At 46.2% G+C, this 16220-nt stretch overlaps 1 protein-coding gene across 5 annotated transcripts in view; it reads left to right on the forward strand.

Annotated features, from left to right (window-relative positions):
* The window catches only part of Asap2 (ArfGAP with SH3 domain, ankyrin repeat and PH domain 2), a 156684-nt gene that overhangs the window by 87693 nt on the left and 52771 nt on the right, over nt 1-16220 (forward strand). For 3 of the 5 annotated variants that reach the window (XM_029541189.1, XM_021202007.2, XM_029541191.1), the window contains exons 4-10: nt 104-178; nt 1462-1511; nt 4422-4551; nt 6736-6821; nt 12546-12621; nt 12863-12949; nt 14111-14119. In XM_029541189.1, coding sequence (XP_029397049.1) covers nt 104-178; nt 1462-1511; nt 4422-4551; nt 6736-6821; nt 12546-12621; nt 12863-12949; nt 14111-14119 — 513 coding nt within the window. The remainder of the gene's footprint in view (nt 1-103; nt 179-1461; nt 1512-4421; nt 4552-6735; nt 6822-12545; nt 12622-12862; nt 12950-14110; nt 14120-16220) is intronic. The other 2 variants (XM_029541190.1, XM_021202008.2) reach the window with 1 other exon arrangement.

The raw sequence follows: 16220 nt of genomic DNA on the forward strand, positions 1-16220 counted from the left end.
CTGATAGTGAATTATTATCAGTGTCCCTTCCCACACCCTTGATATCTTTGCTTTGGATTGGAAAGGAAGTTGAGTATCTTTTCTGTTTTCTCTCCTTTTTCAGATTCAGAATATGAACAACATCATCTCGTTCCCGTTGGACAGTTTGCTGAAAGGAGATCTGAAAGGAGTAAAAGGGGTAGGAGGAGCTGAGTCCTGGCGCTCTGACGTCATGGGGATCACAGTGCTGTCGGGTGTCACCCCAACCAACACATGAGGCCACAGGGATGGCATCTGCTTTGTTTCCTCTAGTGGGACATTTTGATGCCACCTTCCGTGGGAGCAGCGGTGCCCCTTGGCCATTGGGTTGTTTTGTTGCTGGTGCTGCAAGCTCAGTAAAGGGACAGGAAACAAGTCAGCTGAGGTTCCCTCAGCATGACAGGAGCAGGGACAGGCAGTGGATGTGGTTTCCTTGATGCAGTGTTGCTGGTTTACTCTGAGGAAAGGATTCTAGAGAACAGAAAGTCTCCTAAGCATGGGCTAACCACGTGTGTGTCCTTCAGAAGATGCTGGCTGTTTGGACAGCCTGGATATTTATACCGCCGAGGCCTTGTACTTAGTGCAAGCTAGAATTTTATTAGTCCTTGGGGCCAGAGGGGTGTTTGGCTGGGTCCTTGAGAGATCCAGGCCTTTGTATGTGCGTGTGATTCTCCGGTCTCCGTTTGGTATATCTGGAAGCCTGTCTGGCCCATCTTGGGGACTTCTGCCTGGACCTCCTGCTGTGTCCCTTGCAGAGCATACAAGGAAGAAGCTATTAGAACCACCAGAGGCATGACTTGTTTTCCCCGTGGAGACCCAGACATGAGAAAAGCAAAAGCAAAAACCAAGGGGTATGAGGTTGCCTTCCACAGAGGAAAGACAGATCCCATAGCGGAAGCATGGATCCACACCATGTGCCAGGCTGTCAGGAGCCAGGAGGGCAGTTTCACAAAAAAACCTTCCATGGCTGATGGAGACACAGAGACTAAACACAGAAAAGAATCTCATTGAGAAGAACAGACCTGCATGGGAATCTTTTGATAGACTTGAAAGCCTCAGTGATTTTTTTTTTTTTAAAGCCAAGCTTTATTAAAGACTATAATCTTCAGTTCCAAACGGAAAAGTGTGGAAGGAAAATCCAGAGCAACAGAAGAGTAGGGCAGGGGTGGAGGTGAAAAATGAGTGATGCACGTGTTGTACACGCTGCTTTTGTGTGCGTGTTGTGTGTTTAAAATAGCACATACTTTAAAGGGAGAAAAACTGGCTGCCCGGCCACCCCACCCACAGTGTATCAAAGGCACCTGGTTCTTATTATTTTTATAGGATCCCACACATGATTTCTTTCAGGCTAGTCCTGTGCAGAACCAGTCTAGGGATAAGGATGTTTGTGTTGCACAGAAGTTAATGATTAATTAAACTTACTCGCTGCCTCTCTATTTACAGGATCTGAAAAAGCCCTTTGATAAAGCTTGGAAGGACTATGAAACAAAAATGTGAGCGCTTTTATTTATTTGTTTGTTTGTTTGTTTATTCGTATATGTAGGTAATTGGAGATTTCAGTCTTCAGTCAGGTTTTTGTTGTTCGAAGGGACTTACTGAGTCAGCCTAATCCAGGTAGGAAATTGCCCAAAGCTGCATTGCCATGGCCCCCAATGGCAGGTGTGTTTCTATCTGTTATCTGCATTCGGAAACAGTGGCTTCTTCTAGCAAGCTCTGTGGTGTCGTGGTGGTTATAGAACAGTATTTCATGCTATGTCTTCCTGGTGATTCATTAAACCAACCTCCGGAGCCTGGGAGAGAGCTCAGTGGGTAAGCCACGGACCATGTAAGTGTGAAGACCTGAACCCAGATGAAAAGCTAGTACATGTCTGTAATCACAGTGTTCCTGGGTTGAGGTGGGAGGCGGAGACAGAAGAAATCCTGGAAGTTTGTGGCAAGATGTGTGGCAAATGAGAGACCCTGTCTCAGACAAGGCAAAAAGCCAACTGACACCTGAGGCTGTCCTCTGACCTCCGCATGCCTACCAGGATGCACAGAACACCCCCGTTACACATGCAGACAGGCCCACGGCCACACACAAAGTTGCTTTGTTTTGCTTGCTCGTTTTGGTTTGTGTTTAAGTGTACTCTTAGCCCTGGGTCCTATTTCTCAACTGAAATACCAGCTCTCTTGTTTTTAGGACTTCAAGCCCCTCATGTTTCATTTTACCTGGCTACTTTGTTGCTAGGGAGGGATGTAGTGGTTGAGGCTCTGTGCCTCCGAGACCTGAACCACCAGACCGTTCCTGGACAGCTATAGACAGTTAGAGCCTTTCTTACCAGTGTCTCATGCCAAAGGCAGGAAGAATCAACCAGCTAGAAAAAGCTGGAAGGGGGCGGCACTTAAGGCTTGCAATTTTTTAAATGCTGGAGAAATTGACAATTCTTTTAAATGCCGTATGCTTACTTTGTAATCTCTCTGGGGGCTGGAGTCGTTCCTGAATGGAAGGAACTTTCATGTGAGACCATCTGGTGCAGTGAGGAGGGTTAGGAAAGGAAAATCACTTCAGATGTGACTCTTAAGTATTTTAACCAGGCGGTTTTGTTTTTAAGCTGCCCTGGGGTTTTCCTCCATTAATGAAGTATCACAAAGCTCAGATCCACCTGTGGAAGTCCCACCTCTTGGTACCCATTTCACTGTGGAAATTGTACGCTCTGTCTGGAAATGGCCTGGATTTCAGGTCTGCAGTTTCACTGGTAACATCCACTCAAATGCTCAGCAGGGGTGACATGAAACTGGGGGACCTGGAAGGTCTGTTCAACCCAAGGAGACTCCCAACCACTGGCCTTGCCTACCTAGCCTCTCTCTCTCTCTTTTTTTTTTTCTTTTTTTTAAGATTTATTTATTTTATTTACCTGAGTACACTGTAGCTGTCAGACACACCAGAAGAGGAGTCAGATCCCATTGCAGATGGTTGTGAGACACCATGTGGTTGCTGGGAATTGAACTCAGGACCCCTGGAAGAGCAGTCGGTGCTCTTAACTGTTGAGTTATCTCTCCAGCCCCCCACTTAGCCTTTGTTAACTGTGATAGGTTCTGTGATGTGAGTAGGGATGAGCTTTTCTGAGGGCTGCCACTTATGTACCCAGCAAGACAGTCTCGAGCTAGGGTCAGGAGTGCTATTGTCCAACTTCCATGCGGCTGTACCTGTGCCTGCTTCCTTCTCCCAAGAGCTCGCTTAGAGAACATGGTGGGAGAGGGGCTTCTGGCTGTGAAGAGATAGACTGGGGAGAGAAGGTGTCACATTCTCTAAGATGAAGATTTGCCTGCACAGCATAGGACAGAATCACCAACAGAGGTTCAGAGTCTGGTGTGGAAGGGGCAGAGCAACCAAGGATACATACAAAAGCTGTTTTTGTTTTTTTTTTTTAAACCCATGAACATAATTGGTTCCTCTATCCCAAGAGGCCTTGCCACATGTAAAAACTGGGTTTAAGATGTCTACAGGGCTCTCGGCAACAGCTCTGTACTGACTATTTAGATATATGACCAGTGAATGTAGAATTGTATAAGGAGTCCAGAGACTGTAGTACCCCACAGTCACAGCTCCACTGAGATGCCTGAATTCACTGAACAGTGTCCCTGCCAAATGGCCTCTTAGTCCCTCACATTCTTTTCTCCTTCAGCTGGATGGGTTTACCCTGTGTGCCCAGACAGGGCTGACGTCCCTGTCTCTTCCACATAAATACACACACACACACACACACACACACACACTTTCTGTGACACATGGAGACATAGCTGGCACTTTTCTTTAAAAGTTGTTTGATGATTAAACAGGCTACTTGAGAGTTCCCTGTCACAGGAGGTAGAGTGTGTGTGTGTGTGTGTGTGTGTGTGTGTGTGTCTGTCTGTCTGTCTGTCTGTCTGTCTTTCTGGTGGTTCTGGTGTGTGCTGTGCTGGTCATTTTAGACCCAAACTAAACATGTGACATTTAGGTAAAGTAGCTCAGCAGGAAGTCACCATGAAAAGGGCCTGAAGGGCAGAAGAACAGCATGGTACTGTAGAGAGTAGTGTGGAAGCCGAGTAGCTGTGACTGTACTAATTGGGGCAGGGAGGGAGCTAGTGCAGGTCTCAGAGAGAGACTGGTGTGATCCAGGGCAAGGTGTGTATGTATCTTCCATCAGACATGAATCGGACGTAATACCTGCTTAGGCAGGATCTGTTCAGTAGGTAGCAGGAAGGCCAAGTCCAACGTGCTTTTATGAGACAACAGGTGGTTTGCTTTCTGCAAGAGTGAAAAGGTTGCCTGCTCAAAAGAGCGTGGTGAGCGTTTGTCTCTGCAGACGATTCTGAGGCTGTCCAGTGGGGAGTGCTGTGCCGAAAGGCCTCTTGATTAATCCCTGCTTTGTCTTCACCCATAGAACCAAAATAGAAAAGGAGAAAAAGGAACATGCCAAGCTCCATGGGATGATTCGTACTGAAATAAGTGGGGCTGAGATTGCAGAGGAGATGGAGAAGGAAAGACGGTTCTTCCAGCTGCAGATGTGTGAGGTAAGACGCTGTGGGAGGAAAGCCACTCCGTACAGGCCCAGCCGTGCGTGCACGCCTCCTCTCCACCGAGACCTGTGGCTCGGGTACTGGGCTGCAGTTCTGTACTAAAGGTTTGCTTTGTTAGAGGAATGTTAGACTACTCACTGGTGTGTGGCTTTAGGTCAGTCTAACACCAGCTTTTATGAAAGGAAGAGAGGAGGACTCAGAAGTTAAGAGCACGTGCTGCTCAGCCCTGAGGACCAGATGGTGGATCCCTGCATCTAAGTCAGCCTGCAGAAAACACCTGTAATTCTAGCTCCAAGGGATCTGACACCCTCACCCTCTTCTGGCCTCCAGATAGACCTGCATGTACGAGAGTGTGTGCTTGTACACGTGTGCACGTACACACAGACACAGACAGATGAGAATCTTTCCATTTTTGTTTGTTTGTTTTTAAAGTAAAAGAGAGAACTTGAAGAATGTCCTCCCTGGCCTCCCATACTTTCTCACAAGAGTTGCCTAGAATACTTAACTTCTTTGATGCTTTTAAGACTTCTAAGTGCCCCTGTGGAGTTGGTGAAAGGGAGGAGTAAAGATTCAGCCAGAAAACATCCATGCAGACCATGGCATCACTGTATCCTTGGTATCCAGTTCCCAGGTTCTTGCTTCCCGTGGCCTGTGTCCTAGAGAAGGGCAGAGGGGAAGCTGACCCCCGGCTTACAGATCACTAAGCATGAGGCCTTTGTGTTTCTGTGCCTCACTGTGAATCTGTGAACAAGAATGGCCCCATCTCTCCCTGGACTCTGCATCAGTGTAATCCTGGCCCAGTGCCGATTGTTACACCCTCTTAAACTGAGCACTATTTAAAAAAAAAAAAAAAAGCCATGGTAAACCTTCCTTCCTATTCATCTCTGTACCCTTTTCTGATTGTCTCTTAGAATAAGTTCCGGTAAGTAGAACTTCTGGGTCAAAGAGCGTGCACATTTTAAGTCTTGATTCATTGCCAGGCATTTTATTTAATGATTGTATCATTTTGGCCCTTGGCCAGACATCCAATTAACAGCCAATAACTATCAAAAAGGAAGGAGAAGAGAACACATAGGCAGTTCTTACAGAGAGGAGAAAATTGGTCGTTACGGTCTCAGAATGGCTTCCTGTCCCCTGCCTGGCTTGCACAGCTGGCCTGGGAGAGTTCCTGGACTTGGGCTAATCCTGAGACAGCCAGGAACTCACAGGGCAGGTTAGCAGGTTTTCCTGGGCTTGAAGATGAGGTGTGCTCAGAATTCTTATACCCCAGCCTCACAGTTAGGGCAAAGAGGGTTTATAGAGCCCTTGTCTTTATACTTTTAGGAAGGGACAGGTGCATTTCATAATGCCTGCTAAGTGGCCCTTAGTGGATTCTTCAGGTTAGAAGTGGCTTTGATACAATTTAATTTAAAATTCACCTTTTTAGCACTTATATTTAGGGGAAGTGCTTTGGGTCAGCCACATGGTAATGAAGTCTTAGCTACTGGATTATAGCAGTTAGTATTGAAGACAGCGACCTGACAAAGAAATGAACTTGAAGCTGGGTGAGGTAGTATATGCCATTGATTTCAGGACAGCCAGGACTACATAGAAAGACAGTGTCTCAACTGGAACAAAAAGGACCTGGGAAGAAGAATGTGCATAGGAAGACCTGAGATAGTTAGAAACACCCATTTGTTCTGGGCATCCTCCTTCCGTACAACCAGAGTAAGCTTATCCTGGCTGGAAGTGGTAGAATATCTAGTTAGGAGATATGGTTCTTAAATATTGAATTACCTGGCTATCATAACCATTGAGTCGCGTATACAGAAGGTACCCAGCGTCTGTTTATCACAAGCCCCGCCCAGTCTACAAGCTGTTAAAGAAGTCAAGAAAAAGTCACAGAGGGTGTGGTTCAGTTGGTGGCAAGGTCTGCACATAGTATGCATGAATCCCTGGGGTCAGTCTCCAGCTCTGCAGATAAGACAGAGGTGGTATTGCACACCTGTAATCCTAGCACTTGAGAGGCAGAAGGGAGGGGATGAGAAAGTCACGGCTCTCCTTGACTGTGTGACCAACCAGTTCAAGGCTAGCCTAGGCTACTAGAGTCCCTGGTTCAAAAGACATCCTCAGTGCCTTCAGAAGCTCCTGTTAAGCTCCTGACAACATCCTTTCTCAACATCCTTCCCTTCTCCACAGTACCTGCTGAAGGTCAATGAAATCAAGGTGAAAAAGGGAGTGGATTTGCTTCAGAATCTGATCAAGTACTTCCACGCCCAGTGCAAGTAAGTGTCCCTTCTTTATGGCGTCTTTTCAAATGTTGCTCCATGGACAGCAGCTTCAGATGGATAACATTGCTCTGAGGGATTAAACATTGACTAGGAAATGACCGTGGCATGGCTGAGGATATGGATCACTCTTGGCTTAGCATGTGTGGAGGCCCAGGCTCAATCCCCAGAACTGCAAAGAAAACAGGAGGAAAGGAAGAAATGATCACGGGCTGGGACTGGTGACAGAGCTCTTTTTGTAGAGTATTTGCCTAGCATGATATGGTAGTGGGGGGTGGTGGATATGGTGGGGACACGGTGGTGCCTTGGGTTTAATTCCCACACTACATAAACCAATGTGGTGGCATACATGCATAGTCCAGGTGCTCTTAGGAGGTAGAGGCAGAAGTGGCAGAAGTTTAAGATCATCCCTGTCAATGAATGAATGAATGAATGAATGACCATAGAAGGAAAGAAGTGCTCAGGGTACAACACAGATGAACCTTGACTTTGTAGAGGGATGGAAGCTAGAGACACAAGACCACATTGCATGACTGTGCATTTGTCAAGTCAGGGGTTAAAGCATATTTGTAGACAGAAAGCAGCTTAGCAGTTACCATAGGAAAGGAAGAGATGGGATCTGACTGTTGGTGGGTGTGCATTTGCCTTTGGAGGTAACAGAAACGTTCTGGGATCCTGCTGGTGGCTCAGCCCTGTCGATATTCTGAAACCCACCACCATGTCACTTTGAAAGGACCATCTTATAGCTTGAAACTTGTGTCTCAGTAAAAAAATAAAAGCATATATACAATATCTAAAAATTGACTTAATTGTCACATATATTTTTTTTCTTGCTGGCTTGCTTGATCTGACACATGGTCTCAGAGGTTTGTGTTGTTTTTGAAGGAGTAGCGGAATGGTGTTAACTTGTATTATATTATTAGTATAGTGCTTTCATAAGCTGCTGGATCTAGAAAGTCAGTAGGAAAGAAAGAAATACTTCATGTTCTATTAGCTCTGCTCTCTGGATGTCAGCCTCCACGTGGTTCTTTCTGTCCCGGGCCCCTGAGCACTGATGTAAGTGCACACCCATGGCTCTTATACTCACTGGCCCAGCAGTCTTTGATGGAGATCATGCTGTGTCAGGCTTTATGCAAGGTGCTGAGTTAAAGGGAGATGGTCTTAGGCATTGAATGTTTTCCAAAGTGTTCTGAAGACTGGAGAGACGGCTCAGCTGCTAAGAATGTGGCTGCTCTTCTAGAGGATTCAGGTTGGATTCCTAGTGCCTACGTAACAGTTCACAACCATCTATAACCCAATTCTTCTGACCTCTGAGGACTTCTGCAGGCATGTGATACACATACGTACACTCACATACACACATGTACACATAAAGCTAAACAAAAACATTAAAAAAAATAAAAAATAAAGAGTAGCCTCAGACATTGGACTGCCATAGTGTAGGCTGAGATAAAGTACCTTGGCTGGACTGGTCACAGCTGGAGTGGAGAGTGTGAAGTCTCAAGTTGCCACCCCAGATTGTTTACCTCTCTCTGAATGGGCTTTGCCTGGGGCTGGTGTCACTACCCATACCTTGTTCCTTTCCTAGAATGTCAGGAGAAGTCCCCTGGTTTCTCCTGGGACTCAGTCCTGGCAGCAGCCCTGATGGGCTCGTGCCGTACCTTCCAGATGGCTCTTCATTCATTCCCATATCCAGAGCTACTACGTGGACCAGCCACATATGTGCAGCAGGGCTTGTGAGCTCACCCCTGTATGGCTCTGGTGACCTAGTATGGTTGTGGTGACATAGCCTCCCTGCAGTTATAAACGGGGGAGCTTGTGCTGGGGAAGATTGGCCCAGAGTCAAGAGGACCTGGAATTTCTAGAATTTTTAAGATGGTTTCCCTGACCGACTCAAAGCAATGACGGTTCATCAGAGCGGCTGCTCTGTCCTCCCCATAACCCGACTGCCAGGCTATGTAGGAAGTGGGTCGCTTCCTTGCTGAGTTTTTATTTTTAGGAAGAAGTTATTCTCAGATTTCCTTTTTTTTTTTTTTTTTTTTTTCTTTATTTTGCACAAACTTATCAGTTGGGTAGCAACGGGCCACTTGTGGAAAGTGAATTACTTGGCCTTTTATGGCCATGAGCTCAATAACCTTCTAAAATATGAATCTTCTTGCTTCTTCTTTGGATGAGTACTAGTGTATGGGCGTGTGTGGGGGCTGCATCCTCACATTGGCTGATTCATAATTGGGGAGATGAAACAAAGCCCAGAAGCTTGGCTCTCAGACCTTGTGAACCTGAGGCCGCATGTGCGTTCTGCAGGCTGTAAAGTCCTTTCCTCTCCCCCCTCGGGTGTCCAGGTCCGGAGCCTCATAGCTTCCTCACCACAGCTGTCTTCTGTGAGTGTGAGAAGCCTCTGTGGTATAGGCTCCACGCACCTTCCTTAATTTTGCTTCTTAAATTCATTTTTGCTTGTCACATTTTGTCGTGGCTTCTTGGAGGATTTTGAAGAATGCATCATGGATTTTTATTTCACATAAAGATAGCTCTTGCATCCTTAGAGCAGCTGGAGGGGTAGGATGGTGTTTTGTAATAGAATCTAGAAGTAGGGCAGCCTTTGAAACAGTAACTGAAACGAGGCGGTCACTCTCAGAGGTGGAAGGAGGTGTTAGTACTTACTGCTTAGAGCCATCATGGCCAGCTGTACACGATGGACTCGAGATATTGCATTGATGAGACTCGGGAACCGGAGCTCTGGCGAACTTTCCTTTCATGCCAGGAAAGGACATGTGCTACAGTCAGATCCTCAACAGATGAGGTACCCGTCAGGCGTGATGGTAGTGTGATCGTGAAAGGCGTGGTGTATAGGAAAGGACCAAAGATTGCATCTAAATAGTTCTATTTCAAGGGCTTGAAAGTCTGGTTGAACCGGCTAGAGAGTGTCTAATAGGCCAGAGAACAAAGTCCAACTTGATAGCACTGATGATAAAAGCTCTTTGACTGGAGGAAAATGCCTGACTAGGGAAAATGCTAATAGGCTTGGGGGAAAGATTCGTAGGGACACACACCTATGAGTATCCTGGTGACACGGAGGTCACCAAAGCAGCCAGCCCTTGAGCCTCTGTACTTTAAAGCTGCTGGCCAGGCCTGGTGCTCTCCACAAGGAGTGCACTGACAGATGGGAGCTTTGAAAGGGGTGGGGATGGGCATTATAGGTGGATTTGAGTAAGTGTATCAGGCTGTGACAAAGATGAGATCTATGTTTTTAGCCCAAGTTTTTATCACTCTTCTGAGTGCACTCTCCAGGAAACATTGTGTGAGAGCCAGGTCCCTGAGCCCTTGGCTACATGCTTGCTTGCTCTTTCTACCTACCTCGGGGAGAGTTGCCAAGCTCCAGAAGTGCCTAGGGCTGTGCACCTGTCCCCTCCTCAGGCACCGCTGCCTTCAGGAGCTGTTGTGTTTTCTACTTTTCCTATATTTGCATTCTCTGTCTCTTTCTCTTCTATAACCTAGCTACATTACCAGAATGCTAAGAAAATCACTACATAAAGAAAACCTTTAAACCACAGGGATCACATGAGTTCACAATAGAAGCAAACCCAGTTTCTGGTTCCTGTAACTCCATAGTTCTTCAAGATTTCTGTGTCAATTTAGGAGGCCCAGAGAGGCAGGGGACCTGGCATTTCTGCCCATACTCTGGCCACAAACACCTGGACAAATCACACACTGCCACAGGGACTGAATTGCTAATCCAGAAGCACAGTCTGTTCAGAAAATAAATACCAGATAAACCAAGAATGTACAGTATCCATGTGCGTGTCTAAGGAGTGAGGTAAGAACTCTAGCAGCCTTGTGTCAGTGTTTCCATAGCTCACTCCATGTGTGTGTGTGAGTGTGTGTGTGTGTGGTGTATGCATGCATGTGTGTATGCATGTGTGTGCATATGTTTGTGTACATGTGTGTGTATGCATGTGTGTATATACATGTGTGTATGCATGTGTTTATATGCATGTATATGAATATATGTATGTGTGTATGCATGTGTGTGTGTGTGTGTCCATCACTAAGTTGCATTACAAGCTACAATGTTTTTTTCATGACCCCTTGTTTTGTGACACACAGTATGAAAGAGTCTCACAGGATCACTGGTGAATTTAAAAGGAAAAAGGAAAAAATACCTATGTGAATATTATATGTGAGACCCAGGTCATTTTTTCTTGGCCCATATATAGTTTTTAAAGATTTATTTATTTATTTAATGTATGTGAGTACATTGTAGTTGTACAGGCGGTTGTGAGTCTTCATGTGGTTGTTGAGAATTGAATTTTAGGACCTCTGCTTGCTCCAGTCAACTCCGCTTGTTCCAGCCCAAAGATTTATTTATTATATATAAGGACAGTGTAGCTGTCTTCTGACACACCAGAAGAGGGCATCAGATCTCATTACAGGTGGTTGTGAGACACCATGTGGTTGCTGGGATTTGAACTCGGGACCTTCAGAAGAACAGTCGGTGCTTTCATACACTAAGCCATCTCACCAGCCCCCTCAGCTATATTCTTATCATTTATTTTTAAGTTTGTGTGTGTGTGTGTGTGTGTGTGTGTGTAGGTGTGTGATGCATGTGTGTCATAGGGTAGCCCAGAGGTCAGAAGACCACTCTGGGAACCCGTCCTCTCTTTCCGTAGTCTCTTTTTCTGCCCCTATATGTGTTTCTGGCCAGTTTTCCTGTCTTCACCTCCTTCTCACCGTAGGAGTGCTGGCATTAGAATGCACAGCACATCTGGCTTCTTGTGTATGTTTCTCAGGAATGACTGAGTTCTGGATGTCAGGCTTATCAAACAACTGAATTTCCCCAGCCCAGCAGGGTGCCTGGCTCCCTTTTCCTGTGATAAAATAGCCTAGAAAAGCTGTTAAGGAAGAGAGAGTAAGGAAGGAGGCTCGCGGTGTGTGTAAATGTAGTCTGCCAAAGGAAGGTTATGGTAACAGGTGAGGTAGCTGGACACAGCATATTAGAAAGCAAAGAGAGGAGTGCAGCCTTTCGCTTGGTGCCTCCTTTTTATTCAGTCTGGGATCCCAGCTCATGGGGAGGTGTCCCCAATATTCACATTGCTCTTTCTTGCTTCCTCTCTGGAAATGCCCTTGCACACAGACCCAGCCAGGTTGACGTAAGGTTGACCAGCATGCTTCGGGGCTGTGCTGAAGACCAGCAACTTGGCAACATTTCCTTTGTCTTAAGTGATCTGACAGCCATCGGTCCCTATCTTTAGGAGATTCCTTTTGCTTTCTTCTAACCTTTAAAACCCACCATGCTTTTACGATGTGCCGACGGAGCCCAGTCACCCATGTGTGTCAAAGTTGCCTGGTTTCTCTCTTGTACTCTCCCACTTAACTGTTTCCTGTTGGGGGAATTCTCTAGTGCACACTTTTGTCTGTACCCCATGGTGTTTTGGCCTCGAAGCCCTTGCTGCCACTGTCAGGAGAGTCTGGTTTCCGTTTATTAACTGGAAAATCAAGTCTCCTGTTATGTGGGTCACCAAAAAAAAAAAAAAAAAAAAAATGCTCAGGCTTATAATTCATTTTCTGTTCATTTACAATTTGTCGTTTTATTCTGGTGTTGCCGGATGGTTTCTGTCCCTCCAGGAATCACATCCTGTCCAGCCGCCTTCCCTTGATTAGTCTTGCCTCTAACAGCCTTCTTCTCCCTTGTGACATGCAGTCTCTGCTTTTTCTCTCCCCCAGTTTTTTCCAGGATGGATTGAAAGCAGTAGAAAACCTCAAGCCTTCTATTGAGACGCTCTCCACAGACCTCCACACCGTGAGTAGGCACCCTGTGCTGCTTAGCCACCCTTTCAGCTGGTAGCACAGTCAAGCCCTGTTCTATAATCTCCTGTATGCACGCTGTGCTGTCCAGAAATGACTGGTGCTCCTGGAGCAGGGCTGAGGGATGTGAACAGGCCACGTGCGTGCGTGCTCGTGTGTGGCAGCACCACAACACGATCTGCCACATCTAAGGTGTACCCAGTTTTACTTTGCTCTGCTCTGCTTGCTTTTCAAAGATCAAACAGGCCCAGGATGAGGAACGGCGACAGCTGATACAACTTCGAGATATTTTGAAGTCAGCATTGCAGGTGGAACAGAAAGAGGTGAGGGGATTTAAGATTGAAGGACTACAGTCCCCTACCCCCCACCCCTACCACCCACCCCCACCGCCAATGCCTTAGAGGTCTGGGGCTGAGGAATATGGCATCTGTATCTATCAGGGGCTCATAGGACCATGTCTATCAGCCCTAAAATGTCTTTTGCTGTTTGAAATTTTATAAGGATATCTGTCTTGAGATAGTTACTTCTAGGAACAGCAACCACTGTGGGCCTGAGTGGCCAGGTGTGGTGCCTTCCTGCTCTGCCAGTTTCTGGTGGTTCCGTTTATCTCATGTGTACCCTGAGTCCTGTCCCTAGACTCTGTGGCTTCCCTGTTGTGCGCTGTGTGAACTCTCCCCATGTGAACTTTACCCTGTGTGAACTCCCTTGTGTGAACTTTCTCTGGTCTATGGAGTAGGAACAGAACAGATCCCCTTAAAGCCCAAGAGTGTTCTATCTGTGAAGGGTTAGGTTGGGTGTAGTGGCACTTAGAAGGCTGAGGCAGGAGGACCACCATGAGTTTGAGGCCAGCTGATGTTGCATAGTGAATTCCAGGGCAGGGTGAACTATATAATGAGGCCTTGTATAAAAATAAAAAGTAAAAGCTGGGAAGGGAGCCAATACGATGGCTCAGAGGGCGAAAGCGCTCAGTGCACAAACCTAATACCGGAGTTCAGCTCCCAGATGCTGCCGTGGAAGGAGAGCACCAACTCCTGAAGACACCTGTCCTGGCACTCGCCTGGCCACTCTCACACGTAGGTGTGCACACACACACACTAACAACAACAATGCCTTTTCAAAGAGGAGAAAAGTTAACTTTCCATGTGGTTCTACTTCAGTGGCCAGCCATCTGTGGTTCTTCTCCATCGTTCCTTTGGTGTGGTGATGTCTTTGAGTCCCCCACACATCACCAAGAGATAACAATGTGGTTTTGGTATTATAATGGATAACTTTGTCTCTAGTCTACTGTTGAGCTTAGCCCTGAACTCACAGACTCAAATGATCCTCTTGCCTCAACCCCTGAGTACTGGGATGTAATGAGAATTTAATGTAAATCCTCTTTGCTTTCAATAAATTTAAGTCACTACTTAACAAAACATAGTTTTTAGACTGTAACTGAATCTTGTTGTTTTTCTCCTAAATGCATTTACCTTTTGTGACCGAAGTCTAGGAGAGTAAGTACCCAGTATTTTCACAAATTCCAGAGTTTTGCATGTTTTATTCATAGCTATTTCTTCATACATCTTAATGACTGGTTCATTTCAGCTTTCAGTGTCTCCACTTTCACTGTAGTAGATGATTTTACTGTAAAGATGGTAGGATTTGGATGCATAAGACAAGGGTAATGGAAAATTCCCAAGTTTAGATTAGACTTCCACTGCCGTGCATTCCTGAGATTGGAGCCGCTTAACCTCCCCGGCCCCCTTACCCGGCCCCCTGCTCTGTATGCCCTTCTAATTCATCCCAAGTCCTTTCTCAGCAGGACTGCCTCTGAGCACCTTCTCCATAATGCTGCTTTGCTAGAGATGGCTCACAGCATGGTGACCTTGTCCTAGTCCAGAAAGTGCAAGTCTTGTGACCACAGCCTCACAATAGGTAGAAGAGGCAGTGCCTGACATTGCCATGGCTGCTCTCTAGAGCACTGGAGTGTATTGTGGGGAGCTTTTTTTTTTTTTGTCTGAGGAGACTCTAACTCAGGAAGAAATAACACAGTTTATGGGGCATGGCTGTGTTGGCAGCCACTGGGGCACAGAGACTGTGATGGGTCAGGTGGTGCAGGATTTAAGGTCTGAGGAAATTGGCCTCATCAGAGAGCTGTTACTGACAGGTACTAGTTCATTTCTTCAGCTATGGAGCCCCTAGATGCAGTAATGAACCATGTATGTGCTCACCCTCAGTGTCTGAACTATAATGGACAACTCTGCTGTTGATCATTGCCGATACACCCTGCTTCAGTCCTCCCTGCTTCAGTCCTCCCCGCTTCAGTCCTCCCTGCTAGCCTCTTCTCTCCCCTACAACTTGCCGCTCCCACTCTTTTTTAAATTATTTATTTATTTTATGTATATGAGTGCACTGTAGCTGTCTTCAGACACACCAGAAGAGGGCATCAAATCTCATTACAGATGGCTGTGAGCCACCATGTGGTTGCTGGGAATTGGGACTCAGGACCTCTGGAAGAGCAGTCAGTGCTCTTACCTGCCAAGTCATCTCTCCAGCCTTCCTACTCTTGCTCAAGCCCCGCCCTCCTATTATAGGCCCCAGGACTCGGACTGTTTGGCTCCCCAGTCATACCTGCATCACTTTTCCTCTACTAGCCCTGCCTCCCTGCCCCAATGTGAGCATTTCAGGTGTGTACCACACCCAGCTCAAATGAGTCTTTGATGGGCTTAATTTTAGTCTCCCATAAAGAGTCATGACCAAGGCAGAATTTCTTACAGTGTAGAAAGCTAGGTTTGCCGTAAGTATTCTGAGACTTAAAGTACTGTCCTTTAGGGAGAGTGTGAGGCCCGAGGCTATACTCCTGTGAGGAGTATAGAGTCAGCACCCAGACATTGGCTTTCATGGATCTGGTATCAGGTGTATAACAAGACTTAACAGTATTACACATAAGCAGCACTCTCCCAAATACATCCAGTGGTTCAGTGCTCTCTGCATCAAAATCCCAGATGCCTTTTTGCAGACATTGACAAGCTGACTCTGAAATGTATATGGAAATGCAGAAGGATTCTGAATATCCAAAGCAATCCTGAAAGAGAGCAAGGTTAGAGACCTCGCACGACCTGACTTTAGAGCTGACCACACAGCTGTAACAAGTGCAGGGCTGTGGTGTGTTGGAATGTGAATGGGTGTGCAGAGGGATGACACGGGATTGAGTTCAGTCAGAAACCAGACTCCACCAGTGCTGCCAGGGCTGTGGGAAAAGAGTCATCTTGAGACATCTGTGTCCACATCAGAAATGGAGGGGATCTGAAACCCTGCCTCACATCATAACCTTAAATTAACTCCAAGAGAGCTGTAAAACTTTCAAAAGACCTATTTATAGCTACAACCTCCATGATCTTAAATTAGGTGGTGGTTTCTTGTATGTATATATGTATGACCCCTAAAGTACAAATTACAAAAATATCCTAAATTGGGAAGAGTCCACGAGGCTTGCTGTCCCTTGAAGCCAAAGCCTGTACTAGAGTCACAGAACTTGCAGATAGTCTCTATATAGTAAAGGAATTTATTGATGACTTACAGTCTGCAGTCCAAATCCCAACAATGGTTCAGTAG

The sequence above is a fragment of the Mus pahari genome, chromosome 7 (genome assembly GCF_900095145.1).
Source record: "Mus pahari chromosome 7, PAHARI_EIJ_v1.1, whole genome shotgun sequence".
NCBI lineage: Eukaryota > Metazoa > Chordata > Mammalia > Rodentia > Muridae > Mus > Mus pahari.